At 38.6% G+C, this 25,438-nt stretch overlaps 1 protein-coding gene across 5 annotated transcripts in view; it reads left to right on the forward strand.

Annotated features, from left to right (window-relative positions):
• AKAP13 (A-kinase anchoring protein 13) overlaps positions 1 to 25,438 on the forward strand; it is a 171,135-nt gene that overhangs the window by 89,152 nt on the left and 56,545 nt on the right. For all 5 annotated transcript variants that reach the window (XM_072402694.1, XM_072402696.1, XM_072402697.1 and 2 more), the window contains 3 exons: positions 5,832 to 5,890; positions 20,565 to 20,646; positions 22,987 to 23,120. In XM_072402694.1, the coding sequence (XP_072258795.1) occupies positions 5,832 to 5,890; positions 20,565 to 20,646; positions 22,987 to 23,120 (275 nt within the window). The remainder of the gene's footprint in view (positions 1 to 5,831; positions 5,891 to 20,564; positions 20,647 to 22,986; positions 23,121 to 25,438) is intronic.

Raw genomic sequence — 25,438 nt, forward strand, 5'->3', positions numbered from 1 at the left:
GTCAAGTAAATATTCATCCATATTTACCACACTTAAGCTTCCCCTTTGAACTAAACTGCTCATAAGAACTTTTTCTGTGAAGTGTTTACAAGGATGACATTTCAGCTGTGTATAGGAGTGGCTGAAAACTGACACCAGGGACAGATAATTGCTGGCAGCTCCTAGTTTTCCTCCAGCTTGGCTGGTCTGACTACTGTTTTGTTGCCTGTGATTATTGTATACCTGCTGTCACACATTGACGTACGTCAAGTTGAATCAGAATAAGTGAACGCGATTGTTAATGCATTGCTTCTGCTTGCTGGCCTTTAACCGCACGTTATGTGATTGGATAAAAGAAGTGCTGGGATTTATGGTAAGATCTTGGTGTTGGAGATTCGAAGACCTATAGGAAAGTAGGGGCTGATTTGTGATCCAGGCTCCACCAATAAATAGATGATTCCTTTAGGCCAGAGTTTTCCAACCTTTTTAACATAGGGAACCATTAAAATAATGTTCATGTCTTCAGGGAACCTTTGCTATGGTTATATTATCCATGGATCACAGTACATGTGCATGGGGGTCAGTTGGAAGAATGCCTCCTACAGTTCTGACCATTGAGAAGAATGTCACCCTTACGGATGGCCAAAAAGATCATTGATGTCAGTTATTCTGACCTGAGAGTGACTCATTCCTCATTGCTCTAGCAACCCCTGGAAGAACCCTGGTTGAGAAACGCTGCTTTAGGAGCAAATGACCCTTTAACTTACCATTTTGTTTTATTTCCAGTAAAGTATATCCAAGTCCTTGATTTTGGAATAAGCAAGGAATTGAATTTCGCTGTGTCTAGTTTACTTTCCCTTGCTGTCTTGAAACTGAAAACAAGAGAGGATTCCTCCCAAGTGAGGGGAAATCCTGAATTCCTGTTTTGGTGACAGTTGTAACACATTGATTTTCCCTTAATTATTTCCAATGACATCTGAACAACTAGAGGGAGTGAATCTACTCCAACACTTTGCCAAAACTAATCTCGAAAAAAGTCTGGGTGTGGATGCACTTATTAGAATATAAGTATTCCATGCCATACACAGACTTTGTGTATAAAAAAAGGGATCCTAAAAGGCAAAATGTTGGTGCATTACTTTCCTTCTAGAGAGATACAACTGGGAATGTATTATAGTTGTACAAAATACAGCTGTCATCCCACAGTGGGGACCACATAAATAAATATAAACAATACTTTAACGCTTTTGGCCATTTTTAAAAAGATGTTAACCACATAAAGACATTGCCAACAGATAAGAGACTACCTGCTGATATTCATAGTGCAGGATAAGAAGAAATTGGATAAGTGTGATTGGTGAAGAGGACCTGAACCTGTGCTCAAAAAGGCAGGAATAGGGCAATGGACTAGTAATCAGTATTGTTTGTGGTCATTTGGAGCTGATTTTACTCTAGTACTGACTTGCATGCCTTGTCTTGCTCTGTTTGCCTGTGTATTGGTTGCCGTCTTGATAGAGGCCTTTTCAGGATCTCCAGCAAGAATAGCATTTAGAACCACATTAATGACAACATCACACAACACTAGATCTCACGCTGCAGATATACAGCTATGGGACTGTAAAATTTTGAGTTTTTTGGATTATGAATGGAGTTCCACTTTAAACCAACACTTTGCACAAGACAACCTGTGTATCTAAAATGCCAATCTGACCTAAGGCATGCATGGAAACAACATCTAGGTGTAGTCCTCTGTTCTTCAAATAGGTCTGATTCAGATCTGATAGTATTGTTATAGTCAGCAGCCAATGTTAATCTATAAATATCAAGTTCCTGAAACTGATCCTGTACTCCTTGGAACAGACCTGTTGTAATGTTGCAAAAGAACATTAGAAATATAGCCAAAGAATTTTGTGATTTAGATAAATCTTGACGCAACTCTGAACCTGACCCTAAGGTTGAGCGATCCAACATGGCTTCGGGTGGCTGACACTTTGCTGTTCAGTCACTTGCACCGCAACTCTGGTTCTTAAAGAACTTCTGCACATCTGACAGGTGGTGACAGTGAATGGTACTGAACCACTCAGTGCCTCCCCATTCATTCTCAATGGGGCTGCCGCGGGGAAAAGCTGCATGTAGCATGTCCCCTACCAGGCAGTGTCCATAATCCTCATGTAAGGCAAAAGGTTACCATATAAAAGTCTTATAAAAGTCATATAAAAGTTCTTCTCAAGTTTATCACCCCCCTTCCCCCAGTGTATAATACATAATTTTCTATCTACACTCCCATCTTTGTTCAGAACTTGTAACAATGGACTCATTATCAGGTTACCTAATCAGTGTTTTGAGAAGTTCTACAAACTATTTGCACCTCTTGGTACTTGGTGTACCTTTGCCAGCAATAAGTGGGCACACATCAAAACTATTTGATTATTGAGTAGGCGTCTGCAAGAAACCAATGCTTCTAAACACGTCTTATTAGTCCCCACAGGTCAGGGTGGAGCGCTTTCTTTGGATGGGGTACAATGTTTTATGCAACCAACATCAAAGCTTTTCCTTCCGAAAAGCAATGTGAGGAATATTTAACACTGATATGGATTACAGTTCAGTTTTACAGGAGTGAATTTGCATTGGAATAATGTTGGCAGTCAGGTGGCTCTTTTTGAAATCCCAGTTTGGAAAATAGGAGTGCAGGTACACCTCATGGAAACTGTTCTTTTCTCCAACATATCTGAACAAGCAAACACTGGATCTTCATTGAAACCATGCCTACAGATAAAGGCAATATACTTAGATAGAATTGCCAGTTGAAGGTGTTTTGTTTTCATTTATTTAACAAAAATATTGTTGGATGTAATGATGTTCAGTGGAAAAAGTTCCAGACATTTCAGTGTTCACCCCGGCCCCTTTTAACCAGGTGCTCCACCCTTTTAGCACTTTTCAGTATCACCCTGCTGTTTTTGGGTGGTTACTTAAGAGTTGGGTCACAATACAGCACCTGCTACCAACCTAACCTTTCTTCTCATAGGTGTTATGCATAACTGTCCACTTGTGTCTGACATCAAAAGTTTTATTGCCCTATACAAATCATCCATGACAATGGGCCCTAAATCTTATCCAGTCTAGAACTCTCTGGGAAGATTCCCACAAGGGAATGTTTAATCGAATTTCCAATTTCCCTGTTTTATAAATGGTGCCCTTTTATGTCTTTCATAGGTTTGTTGGTGTGTTTTAGGATCATTATCACACTGAGAGATCAATTTTTGCTTTACCACTAACCTTTAGCATTCATATCATGGAGACATGAGTCAACTATGAGATATGCAACATATCAAGGAGTGCAAGCTACCTGGGCCCTGAAGCAGCAAAACAACGCAAAGCATAACCATACCACCATATTTAACAGTTCATGAGATTCTCTTACCTAACTGCTGTCTTTGGTTTGAGCAAACCATGTCTTCTTTTATCACCTATCTTTGAGTATACTTTAGTCTTGCTCTTTTGGTCTTTTTGCATATTCTTTTTGCTGAAACACCTTCCTTGCAATTAATAAAGGTCAATCTTGTTGAGTTGATGCAAGCACTTTGACACCAACTACTGTAAGAGTTACCTGCAGATCCCAAAATATGATTGGAACTCTTTTTATTATCAATCAGCTCTTGGCCTCAGTTTGCTGGCTTGGCCAGTCCTTAACAAATTATCAGTTGTTTGATGACTATACAATTTTTATGTTATTTTTGTAGTAGCACAACATCAAAACAACCATCTTTCTAAATACCTCACCTAACTCAAATGCATATGACATGGCCTGAAAGCTTCAAAGAACCCACTTGAACCTATGATAATGACACCACACAAGTCAATAGCAAAGAGAACAGACTATATATACCTGTGGTTTAAAACAACAGGGTCTACCTGCATAGTCCCTAAGCAGGTCCTAACCAATGCTACTCAATATATAAAGGCTTATTCCCATATAATGGAGGTGTACATTCTTTTTCCATGTTTTCTTTGTTTAGGAATATCACCTTTATCTCCGGGCATTAGTTAAATGAAGATCTAATTTTTGCCTGTTAAAAGTCAATAGGTGTAATTGGGGGTGTACTTGGTTCTTCACATGACTGTATATATTATGGTTTAAAGCGTATCATGCAGTACTGTTCTACCTTACTGCTATCCACAATCAATAGACAATTGTCAAAAATCAAACCAAACAGATCCCAAAAAGCACAAATACAGATTACCAAATTATATTCTTGCTATCGCATGACTGCGAAGAAAAATAAAAAATTATGTTGTACTAAAGTGTTCATAATACTTAATGTGACATGTGTTCTTTGGCAGAACCAAAGCCAATTCACTAAAATCTCATAAATTCTTGTTTATTCCTGTTGTAAACTTTTGACTCTATAGCTTCTTTTAATGTTTTAGCCAGTAATACTTTTTATAAAATAACTTGTTCAGTACCTTTCTGTTGGGGTAACAGCACAGGTGAATATTTTGAAGACAGGAAGTTGTTTACTGAGTCACTTGCTCTTGTGGTGGATTCTAAGGCTATGTTCATACTGGCCATGAGGTGGTGGTGCGGTTACCATTTACTCATGCCAGTGAACCGCTGCCTTGGGGAAGAAGCTACAAGTACCTTCTCCCTGTGGCAGCCTCATGGAAAATGAATAGCAAATGCCAGAAAATGTGCAAACATTGGTTCTTTAGGAACAAGCGATGTGGAGCAAGTGATGGAGTAACAGGCAAGGTGCCAGCTACTGCGAGCTGCTCGTGAGCTCTCAATTTTGAGACCAGTCAGAACCTAAGCTAAATTTCGCTATTATGATACTCTATTGCTTGGCTGTGCTCTACAGTTGGCACCCATTATGAAGGCCATACTGAGCAGTAAGTGACTGATGGTCACCTAGCTTATATTAGGCAGGTATTCAGACATTATGTAAAGCAGTACTGCTGTGGTTCACCACTTGCAACCAGTACTGAACCGCTAAATAGCAAAGGTTATGGTGCTATTTTTTTGTTTTTGTTTTTCCTCGCCATGCAATACGCAACTCTAATTCTAAACTCCTAACCACATAAGCCAGTTAGGCTGCATACCCATGTTAGATTTTGGTTGTTGGATCTTTCACGATCTTGCTGTATGGACAGGGGAGGCGGGAGAATGACGGAACGTCACCCCGCTGCGCTCTCTTCCCTTTACTTGTATTACAATCATTTGTCGTTCGTGAATACACCAGGACGGATCCATGAGCGACATCGGACGAGCGCTGTACACACACCAGATTCTCGTCTGATACTAGCCCTAAGGTGATTATCAGACGAAAAATCATCTGACGTGTACGTAGCCTTAGAAAAAACGTCATAGCAAATTTAACTGCTGTTAATAAAATCACTTGGGTTGGTGTGGATTATAGTGCTTTGCACATGATTGCTGCTTTTTTTCTATGGCTTAGACCAACATATCTCAACCGGGTTTCTTCCAGAGGTGGTTAGAGGTTCCTTGTTTAATGAGCAGTTTGTGACACTCAGGTCAGTTTAACTGACACCAATGATCTTTTTGACTTTCTGTTAGGGTGGCTTTCCTCCCACTTGTCAGCAATGTAAGAAGAGTTCTTCCCATTGACCACCATACTAATGTACTGTGATCTGGAAATTATAGCAGTGGTTTGTTGAATACCCTAAAAGTTTTTTTCAAGGGTTTCCCATGTTAAAAAGGTAGAGAAAGGCCAGATTAAAGGAACATATTCCATGATTGTATATAATAAACCATACTTAATACAGAGTCAGTATTTTTTGTGGCCATTTTTTGCACAGATCTCACTTTTTTTTATTTCTATTGTTTGTCTAAGCAGAAAGCCTTGATGGAAAAGGGGAAGATCAAGTGGATTTCATAAAGCCCAGCACATGCATGGTAAGAAGCATCTTGGTATCTATTTGCATGCCATAGATTAGGTTTGGTTTGCAAAGGCCTTTGAACTACTGATGACATTGATGGTAAAAAAGTACACTATTTTCCAGAGCTATATGATGTGTTAAATATTCTTTATAGGTTTAGAAGAGATGGGTGGGTGGTGTGGTGTTCATAGTTTCATAGTGAAAATTTAAAGTAGGAGTTATGGAGATCATTTTCTTCCATTTGTCTACTTCTTAACACTACCTATACGAGCCATGTCCACACTGGCCAGTGAGAGTCTGGCCAGTATTTGTCTTAAATCACCATAAAAGTGCTTACAAAATTATTAATTATGATCCCCACATGCATGCAATTTTATCAATATTGTCTACAATATATTCAAGTAGAAATCTTTACAAAATGTTCTAATTTTGGGCAGGATCAGGTATGGAACAAATAATACATTGCAACACACTCACATGTAGGGACTAGAGCTTTAATTGAAGATATTGCCAAAAGCAGGAGAGAAGAAAGGGGGATCAGAGTATTCCAAGCTGATGCAGCTTTAATCTGGTGGCCTTAGTGAACACAGATCTGACAAATCGGAGTCTCTCCCTAAACATTTTTCCTGGTAAAATCTTCTACCTCTATAGCTGCCTTCAACTTTCCTGCTCAAATTACCTTGAAAAGCTCTAATTACCTTGGGGAATGATAAGCCCTGCAACGAAAGTACTGATTCTCTGTGCAGGCCCATGTAGCCACCTTGTATAGGTATCCCACCTCCATAGGCCTCATGTAATAAATAGCAGGTTCAAAAGCAGTCCAGGTTCTGGACCCCAGCAGAAACGAGCCCAGAGGTCAAAGGCTATCTGGTCCACAAAACTCTTTTAATTTTCCATCTCCAAAGGGCCTTCCCTACTTTCCAGTTCTCCAATATGTATCTGCTTTGAACACCTACCTCAATAGGCACTGAACCAACTTATCAGATAACAGATATCACACAGACTGTTCGTGACTGTCTATTATCTCTCTCTAGGTATTTTAATTAACAGGTATTTTGATTATCAACAATAGATAGCTAATCAGCTACATACAGGGAAAACTAAAACCTAGAAACATTTGGAAGGCTCTAACTCAAGCACCCCTCACCTAAAGGGGCTGTACAAAAGTTAGGGCTCTTTAGTCAGAAAGTTTTACATGTGGCTTTGGCTGTAGTGCAGAGCCTCAGTCATCAACTGCATGGCAAAAAAGACCCGTTGCTTTTGGTAACACCAGTGTGATCTACTGCGGCTGCGTGCAAAAAAAAAGTCTTGAATGGGAGAGGTTGGGATTGCGGCAGAGGCTGTGGCAAAATGCAGCAGCCCTTGGTGGGTCTGACGTGGCCCCTTTTGAAGACCTTTTTAGTTCTATCTATGTACCCATTGAAGATTTGAAATCATGTCCCTTCAATGGTGACAGAAGTTCTTATTTTGCTCCACTGTACTAAAATTTGTTATCCCCCTTATAAGCTCCAAAATAATAATAAAGGTTTAAATCCCTTTTTGTCTTCTTCAAAATGAAGTAGACTTATTCACTAAAACCCGGTTATAGTTATAGTCCTGCGTTACAGAATTATCTTTTCAGTCCATCAGGCCACAGCAGAACAGCACAAAGCTGATGGGTGCTCCTGCTGGAGGTAATTTTTGGTGACTAACACGAGGGTGTTAACTTCTGCTGAGTGTTCTCTGGCAACGGACAAAACATTTATCTCATAAGAAAAACACAAGCCACAGCTTTGCAGAAAGCGTACTTATGTTTTCAAAGCCACCATTTTCAAATGCACGTCCCACCAAGTACATCCTGTGGTGCAGAGGATCAAGTCAGACTTTCAGCTTTCCAAAATTCTGAGGATGCTTACTCTCCAGAAATATTTGCTTTCGTCTGTGGGTTTATTCTCTCCCCCTTGTTCTTTTTTTCTTCTGGGCTTGACCAGTGGAAAAGTGTGCTGTAGGAGTTCAAGAAAAGTTTCCTGTTGCTAAGATCTGCAGAAAAACAAAGTCGCTTTGGCCTCTAAAATAACTTTAAATACAAACTGTGCTAAATGTAGACAATGGAGTGTTTGGGGAAAAGTTGCCTATTTAAAACATTGCATTTGCCTATTAATATAATGTTGATAAAATACCCTTTATAAGAAAGTGTTTTATCTATTAATTTTTGTAATTTTTTTAAAATAAAAGTTTCTAAAATGTGTTTTGGTAAAATACATAAATGATTTGTTCCTGTTTATTCTTTAATATTTATCTATTTATGATTAAATGACTAAAACTTACCTCCTACCACTTACCTTCCCCTATCTTCCCTGCCATTGCATTGCTTAGCAGTAATTACCATTCTGTGTTGGGGACTTGAGCAGGGTTAATGACGATTCTTCTTCCATTTTGCAGTGATAAGGATTCTAAAAACTTTAGGGGGTAGACGTTGGGGAAGTGGTTCCTATAAGTGATAATCACTTTCGGTCATGTGGCTTTTGCTTGAAAATTTTTACCACAGCCGTATGCGATTCCGGTTCTGCAGGCGGCAAACACACCAGCAGTTCATTTGCAGGAACCCTGGTTGAGAACATTGTACAAGAGTGTCCTGAATGTTCCTGAAAATTTGTAAAATTTGCACCGCATAATGCACCTGCAGTTGTTTTCTTTTAGTAGTGTGTATTTCTTTCATAAATTTTTCACTAAATTGTGAAAGCAAATACAGCTTTTCACAGCCAGAGGAGGAGCCATTATCTTTTGTACACAATGCACCTGTGTGTTTTAATTTAACTGCATCCTAACATCTGTCACAGCCAGCTTCATTTGCAATTAGTCACAGCGGTTATGTCAACTCCGAGACATTCCTTTGATTTTATTGCACACGTAATCCAGGTCACATGACACTGAAATAATTGTAGGTACATTCCAAAAGACAAACCTTTATTGTTTCTTCTGAGACCTGTGCTCAGATGAAAACACGAACGCCTCTTGCTTTGTCAGTATTTTTCTGTCTCAACTTCGAGTGACCTTTAGAGATCTGGTTGGCTTTCATTATTTGAGAGCTGAGATCACAAGTAAAATGTTAATGTAATTATCTTGTCAAAGTTCGTAGGTTGTGCAGGTAGTAGACATTGTGGAGAACATTGGAGAAGGATAAAGCAGAATCAATTTTGTTTGACATGCCTTGCCTATACTTTGCATTTACGTTTTGGCCTGAAGGTGGGAGTAAAACATGTTTTTCATGTTACTTTATGGTGAGATGTAACGTTCTATTGGACTTGACCTTTGGAAATTAAATGTCTTTGTATTGTTTAGTGGTCAGATGATTTTCAGCTCCACAAGATGCACAAACTTGACCATACAGGGCACGTAGAAGCAATAGTGAGGCTTATAAGCGACTGTTTCACATTATGTCCAAAACAATCAAATGACCTTTGCCATAGACGTGCTTATGGACTGTACAGTACGATTAACCACCATCTAAAAGGAAGCTTGCCTTATGGGTTGTTCACAAGGACGGTTACAAACAGTCACTTCACAGTTGCATCATGGCCGACATCCAGACTCTATGATTAGCATATGTTACATGTAGGATTCACAGTGTTCGGTTGGAAACGACATCCATTACAAATGGCTCTGAACACATATTTAGGCAAGATAGCAGTAGTGATTTTTTTCCCCTAGTCTTCTAGGCTTCCAGTTGAGTAACACTACAACAGATAAACCCCAATGTTTCCTACTTTAAATAGTAAATCTGTATTTCAGTATCCAAAAAATTGGATAACTTTTTCTCTTTATGACAGTATCTGTGAAGCAACGATTTTAAAACATACAGTCATTGTTTGTAAATTTAGCCTTATATAATCCTAATCACATTGTAATTAAATGGTAGACACACAAAAGATTGTAGGCAGTCTGATTTTTTACACACTAAAAAAAAATTTCTAATACTGAAATTCGGTGGCTTCAGAACTCCATAACTAATAATATTGACAGTATACAAGTAGCTCAGGGTGTAATGGTGATTATTGACGCAGAGCAATATAAACCTTACACCTTAAAAAGACAAATTATGCCTTTGCTGAAGCCCTTATAATCTTTATAAGATGTTTCCAAATGTGGCAAGTACATGATGGAGATTGACAACCATTATTCTTTGGTGCACTTCCTTAGCTCTTGTTCCATTTTTATTTAGACATATATCCTTTTTTCTGAAATTAGCGATATCCCTGCCCTTTACCCCATTCCAATTCCTGTTTCATCCCATCACTATGTTAGGTCATACAGATGCCCAATTCATACTGCCTTGTTAATCGAAATCTTTCCACTTACCAGTGTTTAAGAGAGTGGCTCCTCAAGGTCCATCAAATAGCAGAAATGATAGAGCTTATAGACATTAGGCGAACTACGGTTACCAGATACATTTAGAATGATCCACCAGAATTTTGTTAAAAATGATAAATATTGTAACCTCATGCAAGCAACTAAACCAAACTTGCCAGTCCAAGGACCTCCTCTCCCCAGTAGGTAACATATGCTTGTGTTGGTGGTGGAATTGAGCTCCCACCTCCTCCGTTTTTCTTTCCCCTTGTTCAATTCTGTATAATTACGCCTCTTATCCCCATCTGGTAAGCTGGTATTTCTATTTCACAACTCTCACTAGGATAGGAATGCCAACTCTTAAGCTACGTACACACTTCCAATTATTATCGTTGGAAAACGAACGACGAACGTTCATGCACGATATATACGATCGTATAGCACCGATCCTGCACATAGAGTTAACGACACGATCGTTCGTAGATATTGTACACACAATAGATACGATCGTTTGAGCGATAGAGCGTTTCCAGCGACTTTCCTCGTTCGTCGGCGTCGTTGGTTACTTTTTTACGAACGATTTTTTGCCCAATCAATCGTTCGTCGTTCGATTGGAACGATAAAAATTGGAAGTGTGTACGCACCTTTACTGCTTCAATCCAAAGGATCTGACATACACCTTGCAATACCCAATCTTGCTACAACACTCACCAAATCTTGGTCAAGTGCCACAGTTTATGTACTTTTTAACTTTCTGCCTACATGGGCTTTAATTTGCCTAAAAGTTTTACTTGTTTTTTATGCCTTCTTTAAGCATGGTATGTTTCCCATTCTAACATTGAAGTGGCGACCGCTTCTTACCATCTGTGCTGTAATTTAGAACAAAAATTGTAACCATTTCTACTGTATTCACAATAAAAAAAAATAAACATTTTGAAGTAGTCTTGTCATTTGAGAGAAGCAATCCTCAAATGGTTGCTCTGAAATGTGGATTATTTTGAGATGTTCAATCATATTGTGTGTTTAGGAGCATTATGAAATACTTGAAAAGTAATATGTGAATTATACAATGCTGGGAACAGTTTCAATACTGCTGCTATGGTTAGTGTTATTGCAAAAAATAAAAAAAATCAATCAATCACATGTCTAAAATTGACACCATGATGTCATGTTAACTACTTCTTCTTTCATTCTAACTCTATAAGTAGAAAACCTAAATAATGTAGACAGACAAAAGATAACTGTCTAAACTATTGTATGAATACATCTTCTCAGGCTTCCTGCTTTTGTACTTGGACTTTATATTTAGAAGTTGATGTCAGCGGTTCATTTGGCGTTGTGCACTCTTGCTGGAAGAGCTGATAACGCATAAATCCAGCTGATCTTTCATTCTTACTGGTGATTGGCAAAATCTAAAGCACCAAGTACTCAAACTCATGCTCTTCAGACTTCAGAGGGGAGATTTACCTCCAGTGTTTGTTTTTTTTGTATTATTTTGCATATAAAGGTAAAATTTGCCATCCTCGTATATTCTTTGCTGATGACTATGTTTTGTTGTTGCAAGAAACGAGGTCGTTTGTATAAAGGATTAGACAAGTTGTTTGGTGTATAAACTCTCGTCCCAGTGTTTGCTTTAAAGGCTCAGCCTTTTTTTCATATGCTCTCATGCTGTAGTAGTTTGTGTCAACATAAATCGGCTGACAAGCAAGTGTTATATAATGTTGTTTCACACAAGTATGTTGTGGCAGTGGTGGAGCTGGCCACAGAAGAACGCTTGAGTTTAAAGATCAGATCCAAACCTCAGCCACATATGATACACCATCACGTGAAGGGTTTAATTTACCAAAATGTTATTCTGTTTAACCAGCCTTGTGATTCATAGACCTCTTCTACGTTATACAGCAAGGTAGCTGACACCTCTCCACTGGCAAGTGTTGCTTCCTTGGACTATGAATGAGAACCCTAAAGCGGAACTAAACTGAAAAGTAAAAAAAAAATCACACTTACCTTTATTGCTGTAGAGCCTTCTATCTTCTTCTGGCTAAGTCAGCCCGATCTCACTGCGCATGTGGGAGATAGGCATCTCTTTTCCCTCAGTGCAGGAAAATGCGCAGAAGGAGCAGCCTGGAGCCTCCCAGGATGCGTGATGTAGGTATCCCGGGAGGCTTTGCACTCCCATTCTGTCTTGATCGCCTAGTCAGGGAAGGGAAAGGTGTGGGAGTTTAAAGAAAAAAAACTTCTTCTTATAAAAGGGTTCTCTACTTTTTTTATGTAAAGTTGTGTCTATAGTCTTTGTTATGTAGACTCCCTTCTTTGAACCCTCCATGGAAATCTCCTGGAATCCAGATTGTCTGAAACATTGTGTGAGTAACAGTAGAAATAATTTTTCATAGGTTTCCACTTTCTGATAACTGGAAGATTTTTAAACTTCTGGCTTGCATAATATCTTTCCATAAATATCAGAATATATGTATCCACTAAGCCACAAGCTCCCATCACCTGCTCTTAGATAGCCAGGTCATAACTAACTGAATTGGTTGGCAGCTATCTCTGCTAGTAATCTTGTAGAAATGATATAAGCATGTATTTTTCTGCACATAATTTGTGCTTTGCATGATAAAAAACCACTTTGACATTGAAAGAAACAAAGTCTGTCCTCTGGTGAGCTATCATCATCTCATGAATAGATCACCTGATCTATTCATTTTTTTTTCTTATAATTGCAAACAAATTCATCATGCAGTGCCAGAGATTTCTTGGGTTTTTTTTTATGGAAAAAATGGTGCATTCTAAAACAAACCCCCAGATTTGCTCTTCTTGTACTTTTTGGTATTTGTATGTCAAGCGGGCATACATGGGCGTATTTATTACGAGCCTAAATTGAAGTAGCATGTTGCTAAACCTAAGTTATGAATGACCCTATTCAATAAAAAATCCATTAAAGCAGAACCAAATAGAATGCACTTTAATGAAGTCAGACCTGGTTGCACCTATCAGGTTCAGTTTTTATTATGGCATTAGGATCTTTTAATCCAAGTTTTGTTTAAATCGATTCTAGGTGAATTAGGTGGTCTTGGGCCTTAACACAATTGTCTTGTTTCTTCTGTATTCACTTGAAAATAGAAGACCCTATCTAAAACAATGACACCTGGCCTCTTCTGTCTCATGAACATAAAATGTAACAGGGCTAATGTTGGGGGCTTTTAACTTATGATTGATTTTAGACCTCAGAAATGTGATTCTTACCCCATGACTACTTTTGAGAATTTCTAACCTCATAAAAGTTTTGTGGAACGCCTTGTGACGAGATCTAAACTGGTCTGAAGTGGTAATTTGGTCCAGGAGTTTTTGAAATGATTTTGTTATAGGGTTCCTTATGACCCAAAATGGTCCTTGTAATTTGTGGTGACCAGAACTTTTGTAAAGGGGAAGGAGAGAACAATTTAAAAGTGATTTTTAGGGGAAAAGCCTTCCCCAAAAAAAAAAATTTTAACTTTTTTCTTTTTTTTTAAATTTAAATAACTAAATGCACATAGCTCAAGGGAAATGTTGCCTCCAGCATGTGATAGCTTTGACTCTGTGGGTCCCTTCCATGATGTTGGGCATAATAACTTGGCATAGGACTAGCTTAGACCTCTGGGTTCTTTTCTCCAATGCTTCTCTTACTCTTTACCCTTATGATCATATATGCATCCAAAGTCATTCTTGCAGTGATGTGGATAGGCATTCCTATCGATAATAAAAAAAAAAAACATTGTGCAAATTTTCAAAAAAGCACCACATCTCACAAATACAGTATTTATCCAACAACACAAAACAATGAGACTTTTAGGCACACCTTAAAAGTCCAGATGTATTGTGGTGTTGGCCATTCCCATTGATCTGTGCACTGTTGACGGATTAAAGGGGCCAGTAAGGTGGTTTGTCCAATTACAATAGTTGTTTTAATTTTAGATAGTACATTTGCTTTAAATTAAATATTTTTAGATAGCATAGTACTTATCAAGAGCATAAATGCAATATTAATTTTGTTCCAGGAAGGAATAACAATAGAACAATAAGTTTCAATATTCATTTGCAATACACAAGTGCTGGGCAATGTGATTTATTCTCCCACTCAGGTCACTGCGTACATAAGATCATGTCTTCTCTGTAAGCAGTCATAATTAGTCTGGGCTCTGACTGCTATGTGCAAGGCTTTCTGAGTAATTTACTGTGACTGTGTGATGTTACTGTGAATCCAAATGTCACATTACCATATTATGTATACAGTACAGAACTCATATAAATGTGCCGTTGTCTGGGTATGTGTATTACAGTGGTACAATATAGAAGTTTTTATTGTAATTCTATATTTATAGATAGTTTTAGTTGAGTTGCTTCTACACATTCTTATCTCTGTATCAAAATTTCAGCAAAAATAACCAAGAGAACAACCAGAATGGGGAAGATGTCTGGCTAGGAACGTTTCCTTTTAGCTTTAGCACTATAGAAAGACACTGATAGGGTTTTATTTGCATTGTGACAACAATTTTTTTTCCATGAATAACATTTCTTTCTAAATACAGTGACTATGAGCGATGAAATGTTTTTCTCTAACTAGCATGCGTTTTAGAAAAAAAATATTACATGTACAGTATACAGGGGTTACATTTATTATTCTTTTAATAAATTGGAGAGGGTACAGTGTTGCCTTGCACATTTTTCCACAGTTACTACATTCAACATGCAGTTGTTGGCTTGCCATCCCTGCTTACTCTATAGACGTAAATTGAACCCCTTGCCACCACTTATGCAAGCATGGTGCAATGGCCTTCAAACGCCTACCGGACATTGCTTGTTATCACTCCCAGACCCTTAGCCTTTGCCAGGAGACACCTGTAGTGGTAAATTCCACAGTAAAAATACTCCTTGGGTTACAATTGCACAATTAAAGTGGACCCGAACTCGGTGAATATTTGTTAAGTTATAGGAAACATTTTGTAGATTAACCTGTTTAGCTTCAATTATACCTCAAAATATTGCAGTGCATTTTAAGTATACCTAGATAACTTCTACATCTTAAAAATACTGCTAGTTTGAACATAGCCTCTGTCAAACCCTTGGGTTACAATTGCACAAATAAAGTGGACTCAAACTCGGTGAATATTTCCTAAGTTATAAGGAACATTTTGTAGATTACCTGTTTGGCTTTAATTATTCCTCAAAATATAGCAGTGCTCTTTGAGAATACCTAGATAACTCCTACATCTTCATTGCTGTGAGATCTAAAGTCTAAAGGCAGATTTTCACTTCTCATTTGAGAAAATGATCAGATGCAGTGTTCTCCCCAGCCCCTTTTAGCTGGGCGCACCACCCGGCACTTTTCAATAACCACCTCGCTGTGGGTGCTTACTGAATAGCTGAAACACAATACAGGGGCTGCCACCTGCCTACTATTTCTGCCCACTCGGCTTAAAAAAATTTCTGGGTTCAACACTGAGATGTAATGTAATTTACCATCAAACCAATAGATTGCTTTGATTTGTTATTGATAGACTGAACAAGTTATAGTGTACAAATGATCAAGTACATCTGATCAGAATTCCAATCACTTCTAGCTGAGCAAAATGATCAGAAATGTAGAATCTTGTACAGGGTGTGCTCATTGTTTGAGTAATCCTAATGGATTGGTTACCCATTTGAAAAACAATTAGATTGGGCGGCTGTTAGAGCGGAAAATCGGCAGCGGGTATGTTCATATGTACTAGTCCCAAGGCACTCGGACTTCTTGTTTCAAGAGATTTGGGTGAACGTTTTGCTGTGCATCTGACATTGCAGAACAACGCATGGTAGGACAGCATCGGTAGGACAGCTCCTGAAAAACCATCAGGAGCAAGGAGACCATAGGCAGTACTGGTCGACCAGACCTGTGCCTGTCTTTTTTGGGCATAGCTTGCAGAATTCAGTTCTTCTAATTGCTGTAAAAAGTACACACTTTGATATATAAGTAACATGAAGCTACAAAACTAAAAGTAGTTGTCAGTTTTGAGCTGGTTATTTATAGAAAATATATTGCAACATGTTGTTTTTTTTTTTTAGTTGACTTTATACTCCTTTGACTTATAAGAACACTAGCCATTGCATGTATTCAGATTTTCTAGATTTAGTGCTTTATTTTGGGTATGAAAAAAGAAAATTGTGCTTGCTTTGTAATTCTAAACCTGAGGGTCGACTGGGGAATCCTCTTTGGAAAAGCGGTTTTCTTTACCTTACCTCTTTTAGTTTATTAAGTGTGTGTGTGTGTGTGTGTGTGTGTGTGTGTGTGTGTGCATGTGCATCCCCCTCCCCTCCGGTTTCCATTCCAAGGTCTCCACGTAAATGGAAGAACAGTGGCTAAAAGCTCTTCGGAAAGCTTTCTCTCCCAAGAGAGGGGATACAGGGAGTGTGGATGCTGCAGGGAGGGGGAGGAAAGGGTGGAACAGTCAGAATACAGGAAACCATGTGGCAGGGTCGCTTCATGGGCCCCAGCTGATGTGAATGAGAGCATTGACAGAAGCAAATTAGTCAGGCTTGCAGAGTCTTGTCACGAAAATGACAGTGAAAAATACACAGGTCCCCTGTTCCTTTTTGTAAAAACCATCTTCTGCAAGTTTAGGGCTCTTCTCAATTTGTGTTCCGGGAAAACCTCTAGAGTTCCTCTTTTTTATTGCGTGAGTCATTATTTCTCCATATAGGGAAGCCGGCTGATAACTTCTTAATCTCAGACTTATGTGGGAATTTTTTTATCCTCTTGATTTCGGTTTTGTTTGAGTATATATATTTCATTGGACTGTTTTTTCAGAGCTCAGAAGAGGCTTTGCAAGGGATAACAAACATTTTGGAGCCTACAGTCGGTTTCCATGGGTCTTTTTTTTTCCTTTTGTTGCCCACAAATGATTGCATTTAATGTCTGTGTTGTGGAAATATGACTCAAGTCTTAATGAACGCCAGGGCAGAGTGGAAAAGGCAAAATGATGACGTTCGCAAAGGAGTGGCTTTTTCTTCTCCTCTTGTGAGTTGTGATTGGAAATAATGCACATTCGAATAAAGGGGGCTCTCCTTTCAAATGGAATATGGTGAAGGTTTTTGAAAGCTTTTACAGCAGTGTCTCAGATTTCACTTCTAAAACAAGTCTCACTCTGGATGTGAAAAAGCCTTCAGTGGATTTTCCTATTCATTTTTGCATGCCTAGGAATGATATGTTGAAGTCACGTCTAGACAATAACTCATGTTCTCTTTTGATGGGCTTTATGGCACTTCCAGCATTTGTTTGTGCCTTGGTACCTCGTAGGTGATTTTCTCCAGTGCTGCTGTAGTTTATTTACCCGGCTTTCTCGGTACGCCTTCAGTTGTGTGTCGCTTGTTATCTCAGTGGTGAAAATGCTCTCTCCAGTACGGTCGTGGAAATGTTTTTCCTGTCAAGGAAACGAGTGATGTTGTGGCTCTTGACTTTTGGGAGGCGGGAGAGCTGGAGCAACAGTCTGTTCTCACATGTGTAGTCCCCAGTTAGCGGTGCTGTGACTGGGATACTCTGGACTTTCTCTGAATACTTTCTTCGAGAGTCAGAATAATGTACGAGAGGCACAAAAGACGATACAGCCTGTGCGACATCTCCAAAGTCGACAGAACTGTTGATGTGGTGCTCATTAAGGTAACCTCAATAGATTTTGCATGCTTCTTCTGTGCTCATGTTTTCGCTAAAAGAATTGAGGATGCTTTTTGGTTTTTGACAGTAGAACTCATGCTCAGATGAAGAACTATCTTGCAAGTCAGGTTGTCCATTTCAAGGTGCCAGCACAAGTTAGAAAATGAGAAGAGAATGCCAGCCCATTGCTGTGAGCAGCACAGACAGTTCATCATTCACACTTCATACAAGTGTTCCACAAACATCACGTTTTATTTTCCAGTTTATGTCACAGGTGGCATAATTACCATACATCTGAAGTTTTAATTTACGCTCATACAATCAGTCGCTGAATTCTGTTTGGAAGCTTTGGGTTACTACACAGAAAAATCAGATTGTGTAGTTATGTTTAGTTTTGTATCTGACCTGTTATTCATTAGCAGCCTACAAGTCAGTTTGTTATCTGGAAAGGTGACATGTTTACCTTTTGAAGTTGGGAGAATTATTGATCTATCTGCTACTGTATTCTAAATGCTTTTCTATATATTCAGCATTTCTTGTTTTGTTATGCATAGCTATTTGTTTTATCAGTTGTATAGCAGTTCCGCAGAAATATCCCAGTATGAAGTTGTCCTATTAATGTTATGATTCATCCCTCTGCTAAATTTAGCGAGTCCTGAGACAATCAATTGCAGTCTGGGAATGTTCCAGTCGTAACGGTTTTGGGAGCCTGGCAGTGTTTCTGGCATGAAACATATAGGGCTTTGCTGCAGAGCCAACAGCCTGTCATATAAACCATATGCTTGAGGTGTAGGAAATTCCCGGTCATTTCTGTGGCATTTAGTTAGAAGTGGCTATTAAGTAAATGAATCCGGGGATGTTTATTTTTTTCTTTGTCTGTGCTTTGTCTTTTACATCTTACTATGTGGTCTTTTTAGACATTGCAATGTATGATGCAAGCAAGCGTAAGCTCCGTATTTTAGGATTTACAGTGTTGTTATGGTATGTGGTTACTGTTGCTAATTACTACAAAGGGGTGTGCACCTTTGGCTTAATTTTTGCCTGAATTTGCTGGAAAGTTGGGGCAAAACTGCTGGTTAAAGGGTTACATCTGATACCTCTATTGCTTGTTGTTACCTGTTGGCATAAAAGGATCAAGCTGATGGTTTTGTAGCAATGTCTGGGTTATTACACCCACCTGGTGCTGATGGCCTGATGCAGGTTGACTCAGCATCCGTTCCTCCCTCGAGCCAATCATGTGCTAGCCTAAGCAACCTACACACCCAAACACAGGTTTACATATAACTTTGCATGCAGAAAGTTCTGTAACTGATAGCTTTTTTTTTTTTTTGCAAATCAAGATTAGTTTTTTTTTAGGCTAAACTCTTGATTTTGTCTTTCCAGGGACATCAGGAGATTCGCAAAATATTGAATGTACCAGTTTGCTTAATTTTCCTTAATATGTTACATAACTTTTACATTGTGTTATAATTATATGCATGCTTTAAAATGCGGCTATAACAAAACATTACGCAGTCCTACCAATTTTTCAGCATCAGGGTATGTAAAGATTACATTCGGTACTTACACATATGACACTGTTGAGTGTTGATTTCAAGGTACCAAATATAGACAAATATATTAATCTGATATAGCAACATTTGTTGCATAATGTTTAAAATATAGCTGTACTCTTATGTTTTTTTATACTATTTTTTGGGGGGGTAGCGGCTATGATGTATCAAGACAGTGTTCCCCCCAGGATTATTTTAAGCAGCTGGGTTGGATAAAGCTGTAGGCAGGTGGCAACCCCTGTATTGTACCCAAAAACAGGTGATTACAGAAAAGTGCCAAGTGGTACGTCCAGCCAAAAGGGAGTGGGGATAACATTGCAAGGTGTTCAGACATCCTGCTTGAAAGGCTAGTAATGAATTTGACAAGAATGGGAGAGCTAACAAGAGAATTGTCAGATGAACCAAGCAATAAACTTTTTAACGGGTCACATAGAGGTTAAATAGAATGACTCCAAATATAGGAAGTGCCTATTATCACATGCATGTAATTTCCATGTTGGAAATTCTCTGAGCTTATAGACAGTTCCCTTTTCCCAATTCAAAATAAAACAGTCCTTACTCATTCTAGCCAAATTTCTTCTCTTGTGAAAGATTTTCTTGTCTGAGGCCACCATTATTCAGAAAAGACATGATTACTCCCAGTCTCGAAGTAGCGTTCCATGCCTCAGTGACCTATCACTATACCAAAGCAAGCTCCTGTTTAGGGGCATGATGCCCATCATATTCAAATACTGACTTGCAAAGTGACTTGAAAGTTGTACTTTGGGAAGCCTTAACAGCTAATGGCAGGTGTGAAAGCTAATGTGTATGTGTGGCATTTAAAGGCATTATTTGTGTTTTCCAGCCATTTTGATGTTAGGTGTTCTTTCAATCTGTGTGGAATATATGTTTTACATTTGGCCTGCACATTATAGTAAGACACCATCAATGTCAGTCACACATTGACTCAGTAAAAGTTAATTATCAACAGGCCTTCTAATGTGATGTAAAGGCTAATGTGCTTTAAGACTCACAATGAATGCTGACAAATCATTTTTCACATTACGCAGTTTATTAACAGACATCTTGTTGTGGCCTTCAATTGTTTTGTATATGCAGCTAGTCATGGAAGGTTTTTTCTGACTGTTGTGTTCTTCTATTTCCAGATTAATAAAGAAAACTGCTGTTCGCTAACTCCATGTCCACATATGGTCCTTCTGGAATCAAAACAGACAAGTGCATCCAAAGGTGAGTCGGCCATTTTTTTTAACCTCTCCTCTTCTGAGTAATATGGAAATTGTCATATGATGTAAATTAAATATGTTATTTGTGGGAAATTATGATTTTTGATATTGAAAGTATATCATATGCTCTAAAACATTATCTAACCCTATGAACTTGTAACCACATTCATACACTATGATCTGGTTATCAGCATGACTGTGGATTTTTGAGCAGTCAGAATTATGTGGCCTATAGTGTCTCATAAAACCCTCACCATGTGTCTCACTAAAAACAACACAAACCCCCTTTGAAAAGCCTTTTGGCTGGGCTCTACTATTGCACATGCACACTCAGATCTCCATTTATTTATTCATCCAGAATTACTTTCTATCTTGTCAGTGGTGGATAGGTTTTCCATTGGAATGAATGGGTTTTTTGTGCATGTTCTTGGAAAAAGAAAAGACGCAAAAGGGCCTATGTAGCTACCAGTGCTCTATAAAATGGGTCTGTAGTTTACGTTTCAGAGAATGATTCTCACAGTTGTATTACTGGAAAACTAAATAGATGTTACCAGGTCCATGTGGCTTTGTGAATATTGGGAGCTTCATTGGTAATATCTGGGCCTCCTCCATCCATGCAATTTGGATGACTCCTGCCTTCCAATGCATGGTTGTAGGAATGATGAGGGTTTGATTACATTAAGTAGTTGCAGTCAATATTTTGTTTGTATTTGGTGGCTTCTTGTAATAGACAGGGCTGGGGAGTGAAATGAGATGTTTGACCAGTGTCTTTCTCAACAAGCACATACATATTAAACCAATGTTTCTCAACCTTTTTAACATAGGTGAACCTCAAAACACTTTTAGGTCCTAGGGAACGGAACGCCTGCTAATTGTTACACCCTATATTACCATGATGGTCAGTGAGAAGAATGTTACACTTATAGATAGAAAAAAATATTGTTGCCTGTGATAACAGACCTGAGGGGCACAAATTGTTAATTACACAAAGAACCCTTGGTCTCTGGAGGAACTCAGGTTGTGAAACATTGGACTAGACCAAAATGGCATCTTTACTTCTATTAGTGTTGCTGTTAGAGAGATTTTCCCTCACTTCCTGTCTTGGTGAGGCAAACTTTTTGCTAGTGGTTCCCGGAGAACAGTAAAACGAGTAAAACAGGAGTTTGAATTTTTTCTCTGATATCAATAAAGGGGTTATGGATGCACTTTATAATAGAGTCTATACATTTTTTAAACCGATTTCATATGAAGTATCGAAGCCCAACAATCATCCCTTTTATGGGCCCTAAAATATTTTTACCAACAACATCTTGTGTATGAGGCCTTCATCGCCTTCCGCTTTGGTAATGTTGGTGAAATTTCTGTTGTCCTGATTTGAGTGCCGAGTTATTTTTCTATTCTAAAGCCACCGCTCTGAAGAATCCATTGTTACCATTTATTTCCACTCAGTGGCCTCTTCCTGTCCCTTCCATTTACTGTATGGCTCAATATTATCATGACGATTCTGGAGGGTCCTTGTGAATTTTCCATGGTAGTGTCAACTAACTGATTTTTGTTTTGTTTTTTTTGCCTGTTACCAGAAAGACTTCATGTTTAATGTGCTAGCATCTGGCTGAGAATATATGAGCGTATGTGCTGAAAAAAGACACTGTAGAAAACAATTGGACAAAGCTAGCTCTTACTTTTTGTTGGACCATAATTCCCTTAAATAATTATGCCCCAAACATGAGTTTTACAGTATTAAGATATAGGGAAATAGTTTTGAGTCAAGTTTGCAGTGGTTTACTTCATGTGCTCCCAGTAACTACCATTTAATCAAATGGAAGCAGTTGGGTCTATTTTGTGCACATTTGTGTTGCAGTGGGTTTGCTCTTCAGTTCCTTTCATCGATATGTTGCTGCTGGTCAAGCAGTAGTGTTCCCACCAAAATTGTTAACATGCAGTGCAGTTTGCTGCTCCAGGGTGCATAGCAAAAGTTGGAGGCCAAGTGTGATTTTAGAACTTAAGGCTAAAAGAGGCCTTACAGTTCATAGAACCCTATGCATGTGCTTTAAACTGAAGCACATGGTTCTAATTTCTACCTATCAGATGTAACTTGAACAAATAGCTTGATGTAAAGAAAAAGGGCCACTTTTATGGTGCATAAATGACAGGTACACTTTTACACAGGTACACAACAGACATCATCTAAAGAGCAATGAAAACTTATTGCATTTCTATATTTGTGGGTTTGAGTATGTTATGCATGGCTTCATCTATTACCTCTTTAGCATATAATTGTTTTTCTTAAACAGAAATTGTTCAGTCCAAAGAAAAATAAATAAATTGTTTTGTTGAATTTCAGCTTGCCCACAGTTTCTGGACGATGGACTGGATACAGAACATTCATCAACTCAAACTCTGAAAAGGGAATCAGCAAGTGACACTGATCTTTGTTATATGCCCCCAGAAGTGTTGGATGAAATAGTGTTTGCAAAGGTGAGTTAAAGTATTCTTACATTACTGTTCTTAGAAATGCAAGACTATTGTGTTGTATTTGTTCATTAGTCAGGTGTAGACAAGCAATGTTTATATCAATGGGGTTTGGTGACATACATGGCAACTGTCACTGGTTTGGCTTTGCGGTGGGTTTAAATGGCAATTTGCCATTTTGGTGATTCAAGATTTAATGGATAGAATTACGATGCTGTATGTAATAAATCCATGAGGCTTGTGATATGAGTATCTAGTTCATCAGGGCTTGTTAAGATTGATGTTGCCTAATTGCATGGTTAAGCCCTCCCCTGGTGACTGTTTTCAATTGCCTGGCACCATGTATTGGCCATGATTGTATTTGTGCATGTAGTTTTTGTTGTGTAGTGCTGGTGTTTTCTTGCATGTGAAGTTGGGTTTGTGAAGAACTTTAAAGTCATGGTTGGAGCTGCAGACCACCCAAGATGTTTCATGAATAATCTTGAAAAGTGCATCATACCCCCCCTGCAAGCACCTGTTTAAATAGAAAAAGGTGGATTTCAACTCTTCCAATTTGTTTCCATGATACCCAGGGCTTTTGAAGGGGTTGAAGGCTGGTTGACATCTGTGAACTGCAGCAGTGCCAAATAACAAACAGCACGGAGGATATGAACACACATCCAATGTGTCCCACCCAACTTTAATGGTTGTGCTATTTTTGTGCAAAAATATAACGTGTAGAGCAGTCCCTCGACGTCCTTTAATCCACAATGGCTGATTCATAAACGAATGACTGGGAACAACTGGTGCGCATTTCAATGAAGGGGAACACGGGGATGCCAATCACTTGTCCTCTCCCTCTCCTCTCCATAAAACAAAACAGTGTTGTTTACAGTGCTCATTCATTCATCTGTCACTGCTAATGATTATTTGGATTTGGTCAAGATCAAGGAATAGATTTGGTCCGGAATTAAAAAAAATATTTGCCAAACAAAAGGAAATAATTTTTAAGAACTTTATTCCAGGTTTGCCTGGTCACCCAGGTTCACCCATAATAGTCTTCCCCAGTCTTAGACTGTAGAGCTTTAATAAATCTGTAGAGCTTTAATAAATCAAGAGTTCAGAGATTTGTCCATGAATTTCCCATAGAGAGTTCAGAGATTTGTCCATAAATCTTTGTGCATGAAACTTACTACATGCAGCATTGGATGTAGACGCAGTGCTCTTAGAAGCGCACAGAATGCACATGGGAGGTAGAAAATACCACACTCCAATTTGCTCTGCTGAATGTAACCTATGATGTAACCCATGAATATTATGTTTACTATATACATAATTTTTTTTTTTAATCGTTACTAGATGTCACTGAATATTTCCCACTGACTAAACAGACCGCAGTGTAGGCACCATGATGTTCTCATTAGTGCCTGGAAATCCTCGACCTCCCTTAATAATGAGCTGGGGATTCTGTCACATCACGGTCTGAATGACCTCATTCTTCTCCTCCCTGAGATCTGACGACAGGGCCCAGCTGAATGGGGTGTATATATTCTGGCATTGCCCTGATTGTATCCATTTGCTATGCTGTTTGAAGCACAAGACATTTCTTTTATACAAAACTTACCATACATTACATTTCAATGGGAAAAAGCTGGTAAAGCGTATTCAATTCAGCAATGGTAGCCTCCATATTTCTTTCAGGGTATCTTTAAAGCTTAACTTTCATTAAAAAGACAACTCCGCTATTGCTCCTCCACTTTTCTGGTACGGTCACTTCCGTGCCGCTCCTTCTTCCTTCTATGTTATGGCTCAGACTGGAGAACCAGCTGCCGCCATCTTCCTATTTTTTTTAGCCAACCTTTCATATGAAGTAAATGTGGCAATAGGTCTGCTTTAAATTATCTTGAAGATGTATTTTAAATATTTGCCCAGATTTGGTTTTTAAGCCTAATGTGTCTTTCTAGAAATTTTATCAACAGAAAAATAAACATTTCACATTAATAAAATGACATTTGTCATGTTAGAATAAAAAGACATGATCACATTCTGATATTCTTTAAAGACTATTCCATATGAAAAAGGAAAAAGAAAAAAAAATTCTGGACTTTGCTAATTGGCCATGGTTGTACATTTTGGAGCAGTCTGATGCTGCAGGTGTCAAATTAGTAAATTTCCCATCCAATCACAGCTGAAGCAATGGTCACACTGTTTTCTTGTTCTCTCCGCTGTGTGCAGCCTCTGTTATTTTTTAATAAAGAAGATCTCGATATAATGTGTTTATTTAATAAGACGGTAGTGTAGCCACTACAGAGCGCACAGCCTGTTTCCTCTGGAGGAGTCTGTCC

The sequence above is a fragment of the Pyxicephalus adspersus genome, chromosome 2, assembly GCF_032062135.1.
Source record: "Pyxicephalus adspersus chromosome 2, UCB_Pads_2.0, whole genome shotgun sequence".
NCBI lineage: Eukaryota > Metazoa > Chordata > Amphibia > Anura > Pyxicephalidae > Pyxicephalus > Pyxicephalus adspersus.